This window comes from Rhinatrema bivittatum, chromosome 2 (genome assembly GCF_901001135.1).
Source record: "Rhinatrema bivittatum chromosome 2, aRhiBiv1.1, whole genome shotgun sequence".
Lineage (NCBI taxonomy): Eukaryota > Metazoa > Chordata > Amphibia > Gymnophiona > Rhinatrematidae > Rhinatrema > Rhinatrema bivittatum.
The window spans coordinates 133,211,599-133,226,472 of NC_042616.1; the positions used below are offsets into that span (position 1 = coordinate 133,211,599).

The window sequence follows — 14,874 nt, forward strand, 5'->3', positions numbered from 1 at the left end:
AGGATCCCAAGACGCCGATGGCTTCACGTGGCGTCCGCCATTCCCTGCCTGTTTCGCTGTGGCCTCGCGCGCGCTCACTTTGTGCGTCCAGCACCCAGAAGTCGAGCCCCACCTGCAATGATGATGTCATGCACCCAGGGCGATTTAACCGGCGCCCGGACGCCATCTCATCGCCTTGCAACGAGGTTCACTACTGCCTTGTAGTTCTGAGTTGCGTATCGTCTTCTCTGAGTTCCTGTCGCTGACTTTGGATTGCCTTGACTATGCCTTGCCTGCCACCTGCCTCTGACCCTGGTTTGTTCCTGACTACGCCTTGCCTGCTGCCTGCCTCTGACCCTGGTTTTTTTCTCGACTACGCTTGCCTGCTGCCTGCCCTGATCTTGGCCTGTTCCTGTTCGCCCAGCCTGCTGCCTGCCACTGATCTCGGCTCAGCTCTGGTCCTGCTTCAGTCTTCAGCTTGTTCTAGTTCCTGCTTGCTAGGGAATCCGTTCCAGGTTACAGCTTGCACCAGCTCCTGCTTGTCACAGACCTTGTTCAGGCTATGCCTGCTCCTGTTCCCGCTTGCCTCAGAAGACTCTATTACCATCCTCCGCCTGCCTCAGTATCCGCCCTACCACGTACCTTTGGACTTCCTTGCTCTCATCCTGGCTTATCGCCATCCCTGTCATTGGACTCTCTCTATTGCGCAAGTCCCAAGGTGCCAGAACCCTATGGGCTCCTCCTGGGGGGTTCCTGGTTCCCGGGTGAACACCTCGAGCCTCTGGCTCCGCCTCCCGGCCTACCCTATCACTCAAGGTAGGCTGGCTCAAGGGTCCACTACTTCGCCTGCAGTATCAGACTGCAACAGTTTGCAAGGCCATGGACTCGGCGGAGGCCCCTAGCCTGCAAGCCATTCCAGGAATGGCTCAACGCTTCCAGCAGCAACAACACTGCATTGACACCCTCGCTGCCACCGTGGAACTGTTGGTCTCCCGCCTAGAGGGTTCTGCTCGGGAGTCACCTCCAGCACCCGCTTCCTCTACCGCCTCAGTAACACAGTTACCCACACCTACCCGGTATGCCGGGGACAGCAAGTCCTGCCGAGGGTTTTTAAATCAGTGCCAAGTACGCTTTACACTCCTGCCGGCACAATTCCCCTTGGACGCAGTCAAGGTAGCGTTCATTTTCTCACTGCTGGATGGCAAGGCCCTTGATTGGGCTTCACCTATGTGGGAACGCCAGGACCCTATGCTACAGAACCTGGAGGACTTTCTCCTTAATTTCCGGCTTGCCTTTGATGACCCTGCACGCCAAACCACCGCAGCCTCGGAACTCTTGCACCTCAGGCAAGGAACATGCCCAGTGGCGGATTACATCATTGAATTTCGTACGCTAGCCATGGAGGTCGGTTGGCAAGATGATTGTCTGAAGGGGATCTTTCTTGAAGGGCTAGCCGGTCGTATCAAGGATGAGCTGGCAGGACGGGACCTTCCAGGGGATTTAAATGACCTGATAGACGTAGCGGGTAGGGTGGATCGCCGCCTTCAGCAACGAGAAAAAGAGACCCGCTCGGGCCGCAGGCTACCTCCACAGCCGTCTACCTCTTCCAGAACTCTGGTCTCCAGGGCTCCTCCCATCACTGTGCCTAGTGGGGAACCCATGCAATTGGGCAGGTCTCCATTAACCCCAGAAGAAAAGAGGAGACGTCGCACGCTAGGCCTCTGCCACTATTGTGGAGGCAAGGGGCATTTTCTCTCTACTTGCCCGGAACGTCCGGGAAACGCTTCTGCCTAGGTTACACTGAGGAGCTACACCTAGGCGCTACTGGATCAGCTCCTCTGTGCACATTGCCTGTTACACTGAAGTACCCTGGAGGGGAACTCCCGATCCGTGCCTTCATAGATTCCGGTGCTGAAGGAAATTTTATTGTAGCCGATCTGGTGACTCAGCTGGCCCTTCCAACTGTACAAAAGGTCCCGCCGCTACAGATTTCCTCAATCCGAGGTACTCTACTCCCTGGGGTCATTACCTGCTCCACGGCCCCTGTGACATTACAGACCGGATTGTTTCACTCTGAGGAGATCTCCTTGCTTGTCTTGGAGCAAGCTGTGCACTCGTTGGTTTTGGGACTACCTTGGCTCCGTCAGCATTCGCCCATAATACAATGGGACGATTTTCAACTGGTTCGTTGAGGCCCAGCCTGTTTCGAACATTGCTTACAGCTTCCGCATTCACCCAAACCCTTGCACATCTGCTCCTCCCATCTGTTACCCGAGCCATACCAGGACTTTGAGGATGTTTTTTCTAAAGAAATGGCAGAGCTCCTGCCACAACACCGGCCGTTTGACTGCCCCATTGATTTGTTGCCAGGCACCACTCCCCCTCGAGGCCAAGTATACCCTCTATCACTACCAGAGACAAGGGCCATGTCACAGTACGTGACAGAGAACCTGGACAAAGGGTTCATTCGGCCCTCTTGCTCGCCTGCTGGTGCCGGCTTCTTCTTCGTGGCCAAGAAGGATGGCTCTCTCCGGCCGTGCATTGACTATCGCGGCTTGAACGCCATCACCAAACGGGATCGATACCCACTCCCGTTGATCCCAGAACTTTTGGACCGTCTACAGGGTGCCCGTGTTTTCACCAAATTGGACCTCAGGGGGGCCTACAACCTCATTCGTATCCGTCCCGGGGACGAATGGAAGACGGCCTTCAATACCAGAGATGGGCATTACGAGTATCTCGTAATGCCCTTCGGACTCTGCAATGCTCCAGCTGTCTTCCAACACCTTATGAATGAGGTCCTGCGTGACATGCTTAACTCGCATGTCATTGTCTATCTGGACGACGTGCTCATTTTCTCTAAGGATTTGAACTCCCATCGTCAGCACGTCAAGCAAGTTCTTCAAGTCCTCTGGGAGAATCATCTCTACGCTAAACTGGAGAAGTGCACGTTTGAGGCCGAGTCCTTGCCTTTCCTAGGATATATCATTTCGTCCTCCGGCTTCCGCATGGACCCAGACAAAGTGGCGGCCATCACCAGGTGGCCTCAACCCACGGGGCTCAAAGCCCTCCAGCGATTTCCTGGTTTCGCAAACTTCTATAGGCACTTCATCCCACGTTACTCACATCGAGTTGCTCCACTCACAGCCCTGACCCGTAAGGGAGCCGATGCCAAGAACTGGCCTGACGCCGCAGTTACAGCCTTCTCCGACTTGAAAGAGGCTTTTCTATCGGACGTCTGCCTCCGACATCCTAATTCCTCCAAACCCTTCATTGTGGAGGTCGATGCCTCCAGTGTCGCCGTAGGAGCCGTGCTCAGCCAACACTCTGATTCCGGACAGCTCCTACCCTGCTCCTACTTCTCTAGGAGGTTTTCCCCAGCCGAGAGCAACTACTCCATCGGGGACAAGGAATTATTGGCAATCAAGCTTGCCTTTGAAGAATGGAGGCAGTGGCTCGAGGGGGCGTTACATACTACCACTGTATATACCGACCATAAGAACCTGGAGTTCCTGTCACAGGCCCAGCGATTAAACCCCCACCAAGCTCGTTGGGCTTTGTTTTTTAGTCGGTTCGACTTCACCCTGCAATATCGACCGGCAGCCAGGAATGTCCGTGCGGATGCCCTCTCCCGGACGTCATGTGCCGAGGAGGATCAGGAACCACCTCAGTTCATCCTGGACCCAAGTAAAGTCCGCTTGTCCGCTTTGACGGTCCTCTTCCAGGATAGGACCGTAGTCCCTCGCAGGGATCGCCTCACGGCGCTACGCTGGGCTCACGACTCCCTCGTCGGAGGGCATGCAGGCCGTGAAAGAACACTGGAACTTCTCAACTGTTTTTATTGGTGGCCCAACATCCGGCGTGATGTCGGTACTTATGTGAGTTCCTGCCCTACCTGCGCCCGTCAAAAGCCCAGTACTGGATCTCCGTGTGGTCTACTGCAGCCCCTGCCGGTTCCCACTGAACCCTGGACACACCTGGCCACGGATTTCGTGGTGGACCTGCCTTCTTCCAGCGGTTATACAGTCATCTGGGTTACCGTAGACCGCTTTTCCAAAATGGTACACCTGGTCCCGCTACCTAAGCTGCCATCAGCGCCTGAACTGGCCCTTCTCTTTGCTCAACACATTTTAAGGCTACATGGTCTCCCACAAGATGTAGTCTCCGACCGAGGTCCCCAGTTTGTAGCACGCTATTGGAGGGCCCTCTGCAAGTGCTTCAAGGTAAAGCTCAGCTTCTCCACGGCCTTTCACCCGCAGAGCAACGGGCAGACTGAAAGGATGAATCGGACCCTGAAGGCCTATCTCCGGTCCTTTGTGAACGAAAAGCAGGATAATTGGTCAGAACTACTGCCTTGGGCCGAGTTCGCCTACAACAACCAGGCTCATGCGGCTACTGGCTAGTCCCCGTTCCAGATTGTGTATGGAAAGCCTTTAAGACCGCCACTCCCTCTCATCACCTCCAGCGCTTCACCTGCCGCCCAAGTCACAGCACAGCAACTATGGACATTGTGGCACCGAACCCAGCACAAACTGCGCCACGCAGCCACCGCTGCCAAACAAGTGGCCGACCGCCACCGACGAGCAGCTCCCACCTACCAGCCAGGAGATCGGGTATGGCTCAGCACCAGAAACATCCATCTCCGTCTTCCCTCACGGAGGTTTGCACCCAGGTTCTGCGGTCCGTTCCGGGTGGCTGAGAGAGTGGGCCTGGTATCTTATCGGCTGAGACTGCCATCCACACTCCGAATCCACGATGTCTTCCATGTGTCCCTGCTTAAGCCCGTAGTCCTTTCTCGCTATCACCGCACACCACCAGATCCTGTCTCAGCATCCATCGATGATAACCCCACTTATCAGGTGCGTGAGGTTGTGGACGTCCGATTCCACAACCGTAGATGGGAGTACCTCCTAGCATGGGAGGGCTGTGGTGACGAGGACAATACATGGGAGCCCAGTCGTAAGATCCTCGACAAGAGTTTATTACAACAATTCCATCTGGACCATCCGGAGAAGCCTGGGCCTCTCAAGAGGGGCCGTAAAGGGGGGGGGGGTACTGTTGCGGTCTGCACCGCTTCCTTTCCCTTGTGCCTGACCAGTGCCTACCTTCGCGGCTGGAGATGCCGCGCTCCGCGATCCCAGGATCCCAAGACGCCGATGGCTCCACGTGGCGTCCGCCATTCCCTGCCTGTTTCGCCGTGGCCTCGCGCGCGAGTGCGCTCACTTTGTGCGTCCAGCACCCAGAAGTCGAGCCCTGCCTGCAATGATGACGTCACGCACCCAGGGCGATTTAACCGGCGCCTGGACACCATCTCATCGCCTTGCAACGAGGTTCACTACTGCCTTGTAGTTCTGAGTTGCGTATCGTCTTCTCTGAGTTCCCGTTGCTGACTTTGGATTGCCTTGACTACGCCTTGCCTGCTGCCTGCCTCTGACCCTGGTTTGTTCCTGACTACGCCTTGCCTGCCGCCTGCCTCTGACCCTGGTTTGTTCTCGACTACGCTTGCCTGCCGCCTGCCCTGATCTTGGCCTGTTCCTGTTCGCCCAGCCTGCTGCCTGCCACTGATCTCGGCTCGTCTCTGGTCCTGCTTCAGTCTTCAGCTTGCTCCAGTTCCTGCTTGCTCGGAATCCTTTCCAGGTTACAGCTTGCACCAGCTCCTGCTTGTCACAGACCTTGTTCAGGCTACGCCTGCTCCTGTTCCCGCTTGCCTCAGAAGACTCTATTACCATCCTCCGCCTGCCTCAGTATCCGCTCTACCACGTACCTTTGGACTTCCTTGCTCTCATCCCGGCTTATCGCCATCCCTGTCACTGGACTCTCTCTATTGCCCAAGTCCCAAGGTGCCAGAACCCTACGGGCTCCTCCTAGGGGGTTCCTGGTTCCCGGGTGAACACCTTGAGCCTCTGGCTCCGCCTCCCGGCCTACCCTATCACTCAAGGTAGGCTGGCCCAAGGGTCCACTACTTCGCCTGCAGTATCAGACTGCAACATCAGGTGGTTTTCTGGATCCAATGCAGCATTGATTCACCAGGGGAATGGCTTGTCATGCAAATCTGATTGATTCTTTTGATTGGGTGACTAGAGAATTGGATCAAGGATGAGCACACAATGTGATTTACTTGGATTTTAGCAAAGCTTTTAATATGGTCCCACATAGGAGGCTCATGAATAAAATGAGAAGCTTGGTTGTAGGCGCCAAGGTAGTGGATTGGATTATTAACTGGTTAACTGACAGGAGACAGCGTGTAATAGTAAATGGAACCTGCTCTGATAAGAAAAAGTGTTAAATGGAGTGTCTTAAGGATTAGTTTTGAGACTGATTCTGTTCAATATCTTTGTGAATGACAATGCAAAGGGAAAAGTTTGCCTTTTTGCAGATGATACTAAGATCTGTAACAAAATGGACATGCCTGATTTAAGAAAACTTGGAGTGGACAAAGTTTTGGCAGCTGTGTTTCAATTCCAAGAAATGCAGAGTCATGCATCTGGGGGTGCAATAATCCATAACTGTATGTGATGGAGGGAGAAAGACTATCTTTCACAAACCAGGAAAGGGACCTTGGGGTGATTGGTCTGGTGATGTGAAAGCAGCGACGCAATGTGAGGCAGTAGCTAAAGCCAGAAAGAAGATGGGCTGCATAAAAGATGAATAACCTGCAGTCTTTTTGTATGATTGTACAGCGCTGCGTATGTCATGTAGCGCTGTAGAAATGTTAAGTAATAGTAGTCATAGTAGGAAAAGGGAACTGATAATGCCCTTGTGTAAGTCTTTGATGATGCCTCACCTGGAGTATTGTATTCAGTTCTGGAGACTGTATATCAAAAAGGATAGAGACAGGATGGAAACAGTCCAGAGAAAGGTGACCAAAATGATGTGGGGTCTGTTTTAGAAGACCTGCAAGGAGAGACTGAAGGATCTAAGCACATATTCCCTGGAGGAGAGGAGGTGCAGGGGAGATATGATACAGACCTTCAGATACCTGACAAGAATTAACGATACAAAAACGTCAAACCTTTGCTGATGGAAAGAAAACAGTAGAACTAGGGATCATGATATGAAACTCCAGGGGGGACAACTCAGAACCAGTATCCGGAAATATTTCTTCACAGAGAGAGTGGTGGATGTTTGGATGCCCTCCCAGAAGAGTTGTTGAAGATGAGAAAAATAATTTAAAAGGGCATGGAAGAAATACTTTGGATCCCTAAAGGCTTGAGGTTGAAAAAGAAGAAAAAGGTGGTGTAACAATTCTGAATGGATGTAATCCGCAGAGTGGCAATTACTACCCTTAACAGATCTCACTCGGGTAACCTACACAAAGTGTCAGTTAGTGCCCTTAACGGATCGCATAGTGGTAATCTGTATGGAGTGGCAGTTACAACTCTTTAACAGGATGCATGGCAGTAAACTGTATGGAGTGGAAGTTTCTGCCTTTAACTGAAAGCTCAGGGGGAACCTGCACAAAGCAACAGTTTCTGCTCTTAAAAGAACGTATGGGGGTATCTTGCATGGCAGTTACTACCATAAGCAAATTGATGGGCAGACTGAATGGACCATTTGGTCTTTGCTGTCATTACTATATTACTACATAAAATACTTTTCTAACTCATTATATCAAGAAGATCAAAATAAGGTAATTTCTTTCTTAAATGAATGATGAAACACATTAAATGGGTAGATCGGTTAACAACACTTAGCATACCTCTTCCAGATCCTCAGCCATAGCTACTAGAAAACTTGCCTAGCTAAAAGCTTTTGGTCTTTGTAAAGATGTTCATTATAAGATCTTTATCTTTATTTGCATTTATTAAATGCTTAGTGTTGGGAAAAAGGTAAAAGACATGGTGGACATCAATAAAGATCATTGCACTGCTCTACAAACTTTAGCATCAGCATTTACAGAACAAGCGTCTCAAAAGAGAAACCAGCAGTATTCTTTTAGGAAGCTGTATAATTATTATGACAAGAAAAGATACTCTCCATATCCATACCAGAAATAGAGACCATATCCACAACAGAAATACCAGCAACAGCAACAATCACAGCAATCTTGTCCTCAGAATAGAGACATACCACAGTAAAAACAAACTCACCAGTTATCTCAGAAAACAAATCAGTGTTTTAACTACCAGTTTCTTCAATTCTTTTTTCTCCAATGGGCCTGCTTCACATCATATCATTGGGTTCTAAATATTATAAACTCAGGTTATCATCTCAATTTTCAATCATGTCACAGTCTCAATGCCTCATCTTTATCAGTCTGCCAAAGATCAGCTCCTCATTCTGCAGGAAGAAATAGATTCTTATTGAATGCTTGTGCAATAGAGAATGTTCCCCTGCATCACAATGGGTAGGGATTTAATCCATATATTTCCTTATTTCAAAAAAATCAGAAGGACAGTGCCTTATTCTGGACCACAGACAGTTAAACATACATCTCCAGAGAGGAAAAATTTAAAATGACCCCATTGGATGGAGGAGTAGCCTAGTGGTTAGAGCAGTGGGTAGAAACCAGGAGACCAGGGTTTGAGTCCTGCTGTCGCTCCTTGTGACCTTGGGCAAGTCACTTTACCCTCCATTGCCTCAGGTACAAACTTAGATTATAACCCTCTGGGAATAGGAAATACCTATAGTACCTGAATGAAATTCACTTTGACGTGCTGTGAAAAGTGGAATATAAATCTAAATAATAGTATCCTACCTCATGTTTCTGTGTATGTAATGATTTGTTATCCATACTAGACTTGAAAGATGCATGTCTCATAAGAATATAAGACTTGCCTTACTGGGTAAGACCAAAGGTCCATCAAGCCTGGTATTCTATTTCCAACAGTAGCTAATCCAGGTCACAAGTACCTAGCAGGATCCCAAGGTCTCCATATTTCTAATCACAAATATCATAGGAAATGCCTTCAATTTGCTATAGGGAATGTACATTTTCAGTACTGAGTTCCACCCTTTGGTTTAGCAGTAGTGCTTAGAGGATTTATAAATGTCTAGTCAGGAAGAATGGGCAGTAATAACAGGAGTAACCCAATACTTCACACTAAGGGCCAGATTTTCAAAGGGATACGCGCGCACCCCCCGAAAACCTGCCCGAAGTTCCCCCTGCGCGCGCCGAGCCTATGTTGAGTAGGCTTGGTGGCGCGCATAAGTCCCGGGGCTTTCTTGGGGGGGGGGGGGCATGTCGTGGCAGCGTGTCATTTGGGGGTGAGGCCGTGGGCGTGGTTCCGTGCCGTGGCCGAGGCCTCCGAAAGGGCTCCCGGGCCTGGGAATCGCGCTGCCTAGGGACAGGCGTACCTTGTGCAACAAAGGTAGGGGTGGGGTTTAGGTAGGGCTGGCGGGGTGGGTAAGGGAGGGGAAGATGCGGGGGGCTGGAAAGAAAGTTCCCTACGAGGCTGCTCCGATTTCAGAGCGGCCTCGGAGGGAACGGAGGCAGGCTGTGCGGCTTGGTGCGTGCAGGCTGCCGATTTTGCACAGCCTTGCATGTGCCGATCCTGGATTTTAACAGATACGCGTATATCTATTAAAATCCCACTTACTCTTGTTTGCGCCTGGTGCGTGAACAAAAGTATGCGTGTGCGCAAATTTGTAAAATCTACCCCTAAATGAACTCGCAACAATTACAGTTCACACAGTACGTAAATATTTATTTTCTTAAGAGGAAAGGACCTCAGCGCTGAGGAAAAAATGCTTACAGGCTGGATCTGTACTCAGAAAATTTCAGTCATAAAACCTATTTCTTTTTTTCATAGTATTTTTTCTTTTGATAAACAATGATATACATATGGACGTGCCCAATGTTTCTTTAAATGTGCCAGTGTTTAGAAAAAAAAATGTTATTTTAAGTTTTATGAAGACAATTATCTTTCAATGTCTTGTTTGCTTTATGGTTGCCAGTACCAGATGATTACAAATCCCAATGTTGATTACAAATGTCGACTTGGCCAATATGTGGTTGGAACCACTGACATCTTTTTATTTAGGGATTGCCAGTGCTACCTCGGAAGGTAGTGGAAGTGGATGGGTGGGAATCTTCAAAGACCCCTAGAGTGAATTTTGTACCTTTGGGGGAGGTGCACGTTTTTTGGGCCTCGGGCCATTGCGCAGGAAGACCCCTTAATCTAGTGCAAGTTTTTGACACCCATTTGTGCCACGATAAAAAATTATGCCATGGTAATGCTGTGATAATTTATTGGGGAAGGGCCAAATATCTCTGGGATGCCCTCCATGATAATTTGTCCCTCCCACAATAAACTATCATAGGTTAATAAATCTCCCCCTTAACTTGATAAATTATTGATTTTCAAACTTGATACATTATTTATTTGTATATAATTTAATGAATGGTTTTCAATAAAAAAAATTAAACTTTTTTTGCAGTCAGAGGTGTAAAATATTATGCAAATTTAACACATAATTGCCACAGAATTGTTAAAATTCTGCCTTAGAATTTGATATCTCTTGCCAGAAAATCTTGAAAAATCTGCTGTAGGAAATTTGGGGCTCTGATTATAACTATTAATATTCCACTTTTTTTAGCACTTCCAAGTTTTAGCATATTTACCTTAGACTAGAATCTGGGGTTTTGATAAATTTATATTCAAATTTCTCAGTTTATAAGACCCTATGGAAGCTGAGAAGACTCTATGCAGCTAGGTTCCTCATAGTTCCCCGTTAGCTGAGAGAATAAGTGGAATCTCCTTCAATGGACGGGAATTCCCCATCATAGAGCTGTACAGGTTAGGGGCTGCTACTCTGTCCTTGCATTGGGTTTGGGTTTTCTTAGCTCAGATGTTGATGGCATAACCTCGCAGTCCCAGAATCTGTCTGGTAACATATCTCCTAGTACTCTGCAGCCAGAAGAGGTTTCAGGAGGGAAATCCATGGTGTCGAAAGACAAGATCTTGCTATATAGTTTAAGCCTAAGGGAAGGGTCCTAGAACCTTTTCCCCTGTTTCACAGGAAACCTGATAACTGCCTACTCATTTCCTCATGTTGGTTGGATAGCCGATGCGATTCAATTTCAGTAGAGTGAAATTGGTGGTTTCCCTATCTCTGTATGATTTTAATTGTATGCTTTATATTGGGTGGGGTTCAGTCAAAATTCACTGCTGAGCTTTTCTGTATGTCTTGGAATTTCAGCATGGTGTTTGTGGTTTGAAGCTCTTTTAATCCTCTCATTCTTGTTAACATAATATCTGTCCTGAAAGGCCAAATTTGTGTTAGTGGTTACTTGGCAGGTGGGTTCTGCCACAGACCCTGGTGCCTTTCCCACCTTCTTTAAAGTTTTTTCTTAGTAAATTGTTTCTTTGCACGTTTCTAGTCAGTGAGTAGCGTCATGCATAAGTCTATAAAGGCAAAGTGTTGTTACTCTTTGCAGTCAAGTAATCTGCAGCCTTCAATTTGGAAGGGTCTAAATCCCCAGAGTCTATTCAGGTTTTCTTCTTGACACCAAAAACTTATAATGCCCACAGCCAAGAGCTCTGTTTCTCTTAGTTAGTGAATTATGCCCTTTTTCTTGCCCAGCAGGACCTGGGTCTATGTCGAAATTCACTGTGCTGGAGATCTGACTGTGTCTGATTCAAAGTGGAAAAGTGGGATTTTCTCCACATATTCAAAATGCACCCCAGTTTTGGCAGGGGTTCCTGATGCAAAAAGGAATTTGAAACAGTCTATCCTACAGAGTCTCTTTAAGCCTTAGTACCCAAGTCCATTTCCCTCCTAGGGCTTGTTATTGGTCAGACTGCCACAAAAAAAAAAAAAGAAAACAGATAATATGAGTTTGGCTTGTTGCCAATCAAAACAGTAGGTCCTTTGGCATTGTTTAGTTTTCCCTTTTTGTTTGAAGCAGCCTGTAGCTTGGGAGTCCCCACATTTGAGGACTGTCATTCTTGTTGTCCTTGGAGAATGTGAAGTTAATTACCTGTAATGGTGATTCTTTGATGGACAGCAGGATGTCAGTCCTCAAAATCCTCCCACCTCCCTTTGAAGATGGTTTCTCCAAAGTCTAAGCTTTGTCATGGACTGAGAGGCCCTGCCTGGGAGGCAGGGAGATGACTAGGGCTGTATATGCCCAATAGGGAATGCGCAAAGCTTCTAGAAGTTTTGAAATAAAAGGTCGAAGCCAAGCTCCACCTGATGAGGTAACTCACATGTGAGTACTGACATCCTGCTGGCCATTGGAGAACCACTTACAGGTAAGTAACTTTACTTTTCATAATAAAGGTTTTTGTTCATTTTTTCAAGTAATGTGAAATCCTTGTTATGGAAAAATGTTACATTTATACATATGAGAAAACTAGATGAAGTATTTTCTGTAGAAGCCAAGTGGAAAAGGCCATACTCTTTCTCATCATTAGTAGTAAAGTACCTCCAAGACAATAGTGGTATGAATGGTTTTTCAATAACATGGAAACGTAATACACTGACAAATTTAATTTATAGCATGTTGGTTAATAGTTTTAAACATATTAGAGCAAGTACAGAAAGCGTTCTATTAAGAGAATTGTAGTATAAATTTCTTAGACAAATTATATTTATGGGAGTTGAGCTTTCAAGGCACAAATTGTACAATCAGAGACTTTTATTAAATACTAAAAAGAAAGTCACAGCATAATTTTGGTTCTATACTAACCTACATAAATTTTGACAGTTTATTCTGATTAAAGGCTTATATAATCTTCAGAGTTATATTTGTTTAAAAACTTGTCACAATTGAATCTTGGAAGAAAACAGTTTAAATTGTCATTAAGAAAATCATTCTTATTAGCTAAGAAAAATATATTAGCCTGCTGAATTTTATAAGGTTCTATGCTAACACAGTGGAAAAGCAGTTTACTTAATTTGATGGTAATTGTTACGCTTGCCGCCCGCGGCAGACCCGCGGCGCGGCCCTCTCACCTTCTCATACAGACTCCAGCTCCTGGTTCCTCTTCTCTGGCGGCGGTGGGCCACCAGTTCCGACCTCTGGTCACCTCCAGTGCCTCCGGCTCTGCTATGGTCCCCAGTGTTGCCAGCCAAGATGTCCTTGCTTGTCAGGCTTCTCTGCGTCGCCCGCGGAGAGACGCCGCCATCAGCGCCGCACCCCCCCCAGGCGCGCCCCCCTACAGGCACGCACACTCGCGGATTGCTAGTTCTTTTATAGGGCCCGTGGCGGGAACCTGGCCATGGCCCTGGATGCTGACTTCAGACTCTTTAGCATATATAAGCTCAGGCCTCGCTCCATAGCATTGCCTTTGCAACAGGTCTCCTCGTACACCGAGTACTCGTGGGTGATAGAGAATCCTCTCTATTTGTGTTCCTGATTCTCGTGGTTCCTGGTTCCTGTCTTCCTCATTACTGCCTCGTCTATGTGTTCGACTGACTCTTTGGATTTCGACTCTGCTTTGTTTGACTGTTCTTCAGTCTATCTCCAGTCCCAGAACTCTGCTACACCTGACTACGCTTGCTTTCTCCGTGCCCTGATCATTGCCTTGCTTGACGATGCCTGCCTTCTTCGTGCCCTGACTATTGCCTTGGTTGACTACGCTACAGACCTCTCTGTGTCCAGAGTTCTACATTGCTTGCCACGACCTCTGTTTGCCACCGGCTCTGATCCTAGCCAGTCAGTGACGCCTCCTCTCGCCTATCCTCTGGATGTGGACTTACAAGGCTCTGGCCTTTCTTTGCATGAGTGCCTCCAGTTACCCTTCGTTCTTTTGACGCCTGAGTTCTTGTATCGAATCCAGTCCAGGGTAGGACTACACCATATACCGGCTGCTGTCTCTGGGCTGAACCACTTCTCTTTACGAATTAACCTCGAGGCCCACCTAAGTCCTGCCAGTCCTGGCACCCAAAGGCTCAACCCGAGGGGAATGAGGACTGGTATCGGTGAAGCTCCAGCGGCCTCTAACTTCAGCCTACTCCACCTGCCGATGGTGGGGGCCCGTAGGGCCCTACCTACGGGTTGCTTCAATCCCACCTCTGCCCAAGGGTCCACCTCTGACGCAACAGTAATAGTGAAGCAAATGGCTGAGTTTTCAGTCAATTCAAAGAATAGTGCCCTTTTTTAAATACATCGGAATTTTATTCCTATTTACTTCCTCTGAAAGCCAGAAGTCTAGTTTCAAACTCTTAGAGCTAACGCTATCATTCTTAAATATATTGGGTAAAGGATTTAGGCTTTATAAGTAGAGATATTGTCATTACACTATTATGATTTGAGGTAGTACTGATTTGTTTATTGTTTGTTAGTAAGAGTTAATGCCTATAATGAATGAGAGAGGAGGTGTAGTGAAGGGTGAAATAATTAAAATTGTATTGATGTTATTGTAATGGAATAGCCTAGTGGTTAGAGCAGTGGACTATGAACCAGGAGACCAGGGTTCAAGTCCTGCTGTCACTCCTTGTGACCTTGGGCAAGTCACTTTACCCTCCATTGCCTCAGGTACAAAACTTAGATTGTAAGCCCTTTGGGGATAGGGAAATATCTACAGTACCTAAATGTAAACCGGTGTGATATCTCGATTGAGATTGAATGTTGGTATATAAAAATACTAAATAAACAATTAAAAGAGTTTAACTAAGCATTTCATTTGTTGAACTTGTTTTTGTGGCAACACTTTTGATGTAAATTCTCCATATTTTTCTCAGAATTTTCAAGATGTTGAAGAACCCACATCTGTGCAAGTTGATACAGTTGATGCCAAAGAACCTAGTCAAACCCAGAAACCTCATGAGAAAATTGAAAAGGATGCAGATGAGAAGACGAAACATCCACTTGCAAAAAGCCAACCTATTTTCAAGCATAAATTAGAACCATCTTTGAATTGGAAGGACCTTGGACTTGGCAGTTCTTATACGTATGTAATCATTTGGATAATAGATCTTTATATTGTTATGACACTCTATTATTTA

General features: G+C 47.4%; 1 protein-coding gene across 1 annotated transcript in view; it reads left to right on the plus strand.

Moving 5' to 3' along the window:
* ARMC4 (armadillo repeat containing 4) overlaps nucleotides 1-14,874 on the plus strand; it is an 890,525-nt gene that overhangs the window by 242,446 nt on the left and 633,205 nt on the right. The window contains exon 8 of the mRNA XM_029588639.1: nucleotides 14,611-14,819. Coding sequence (XP_029444499.1) covers nucleotides 14,611-14,819 — 209 coding nt within the window. The remainder of the gene's footprint in view (nucleotides 1-14,610; nucleotides 14,820-14,874) is intronic.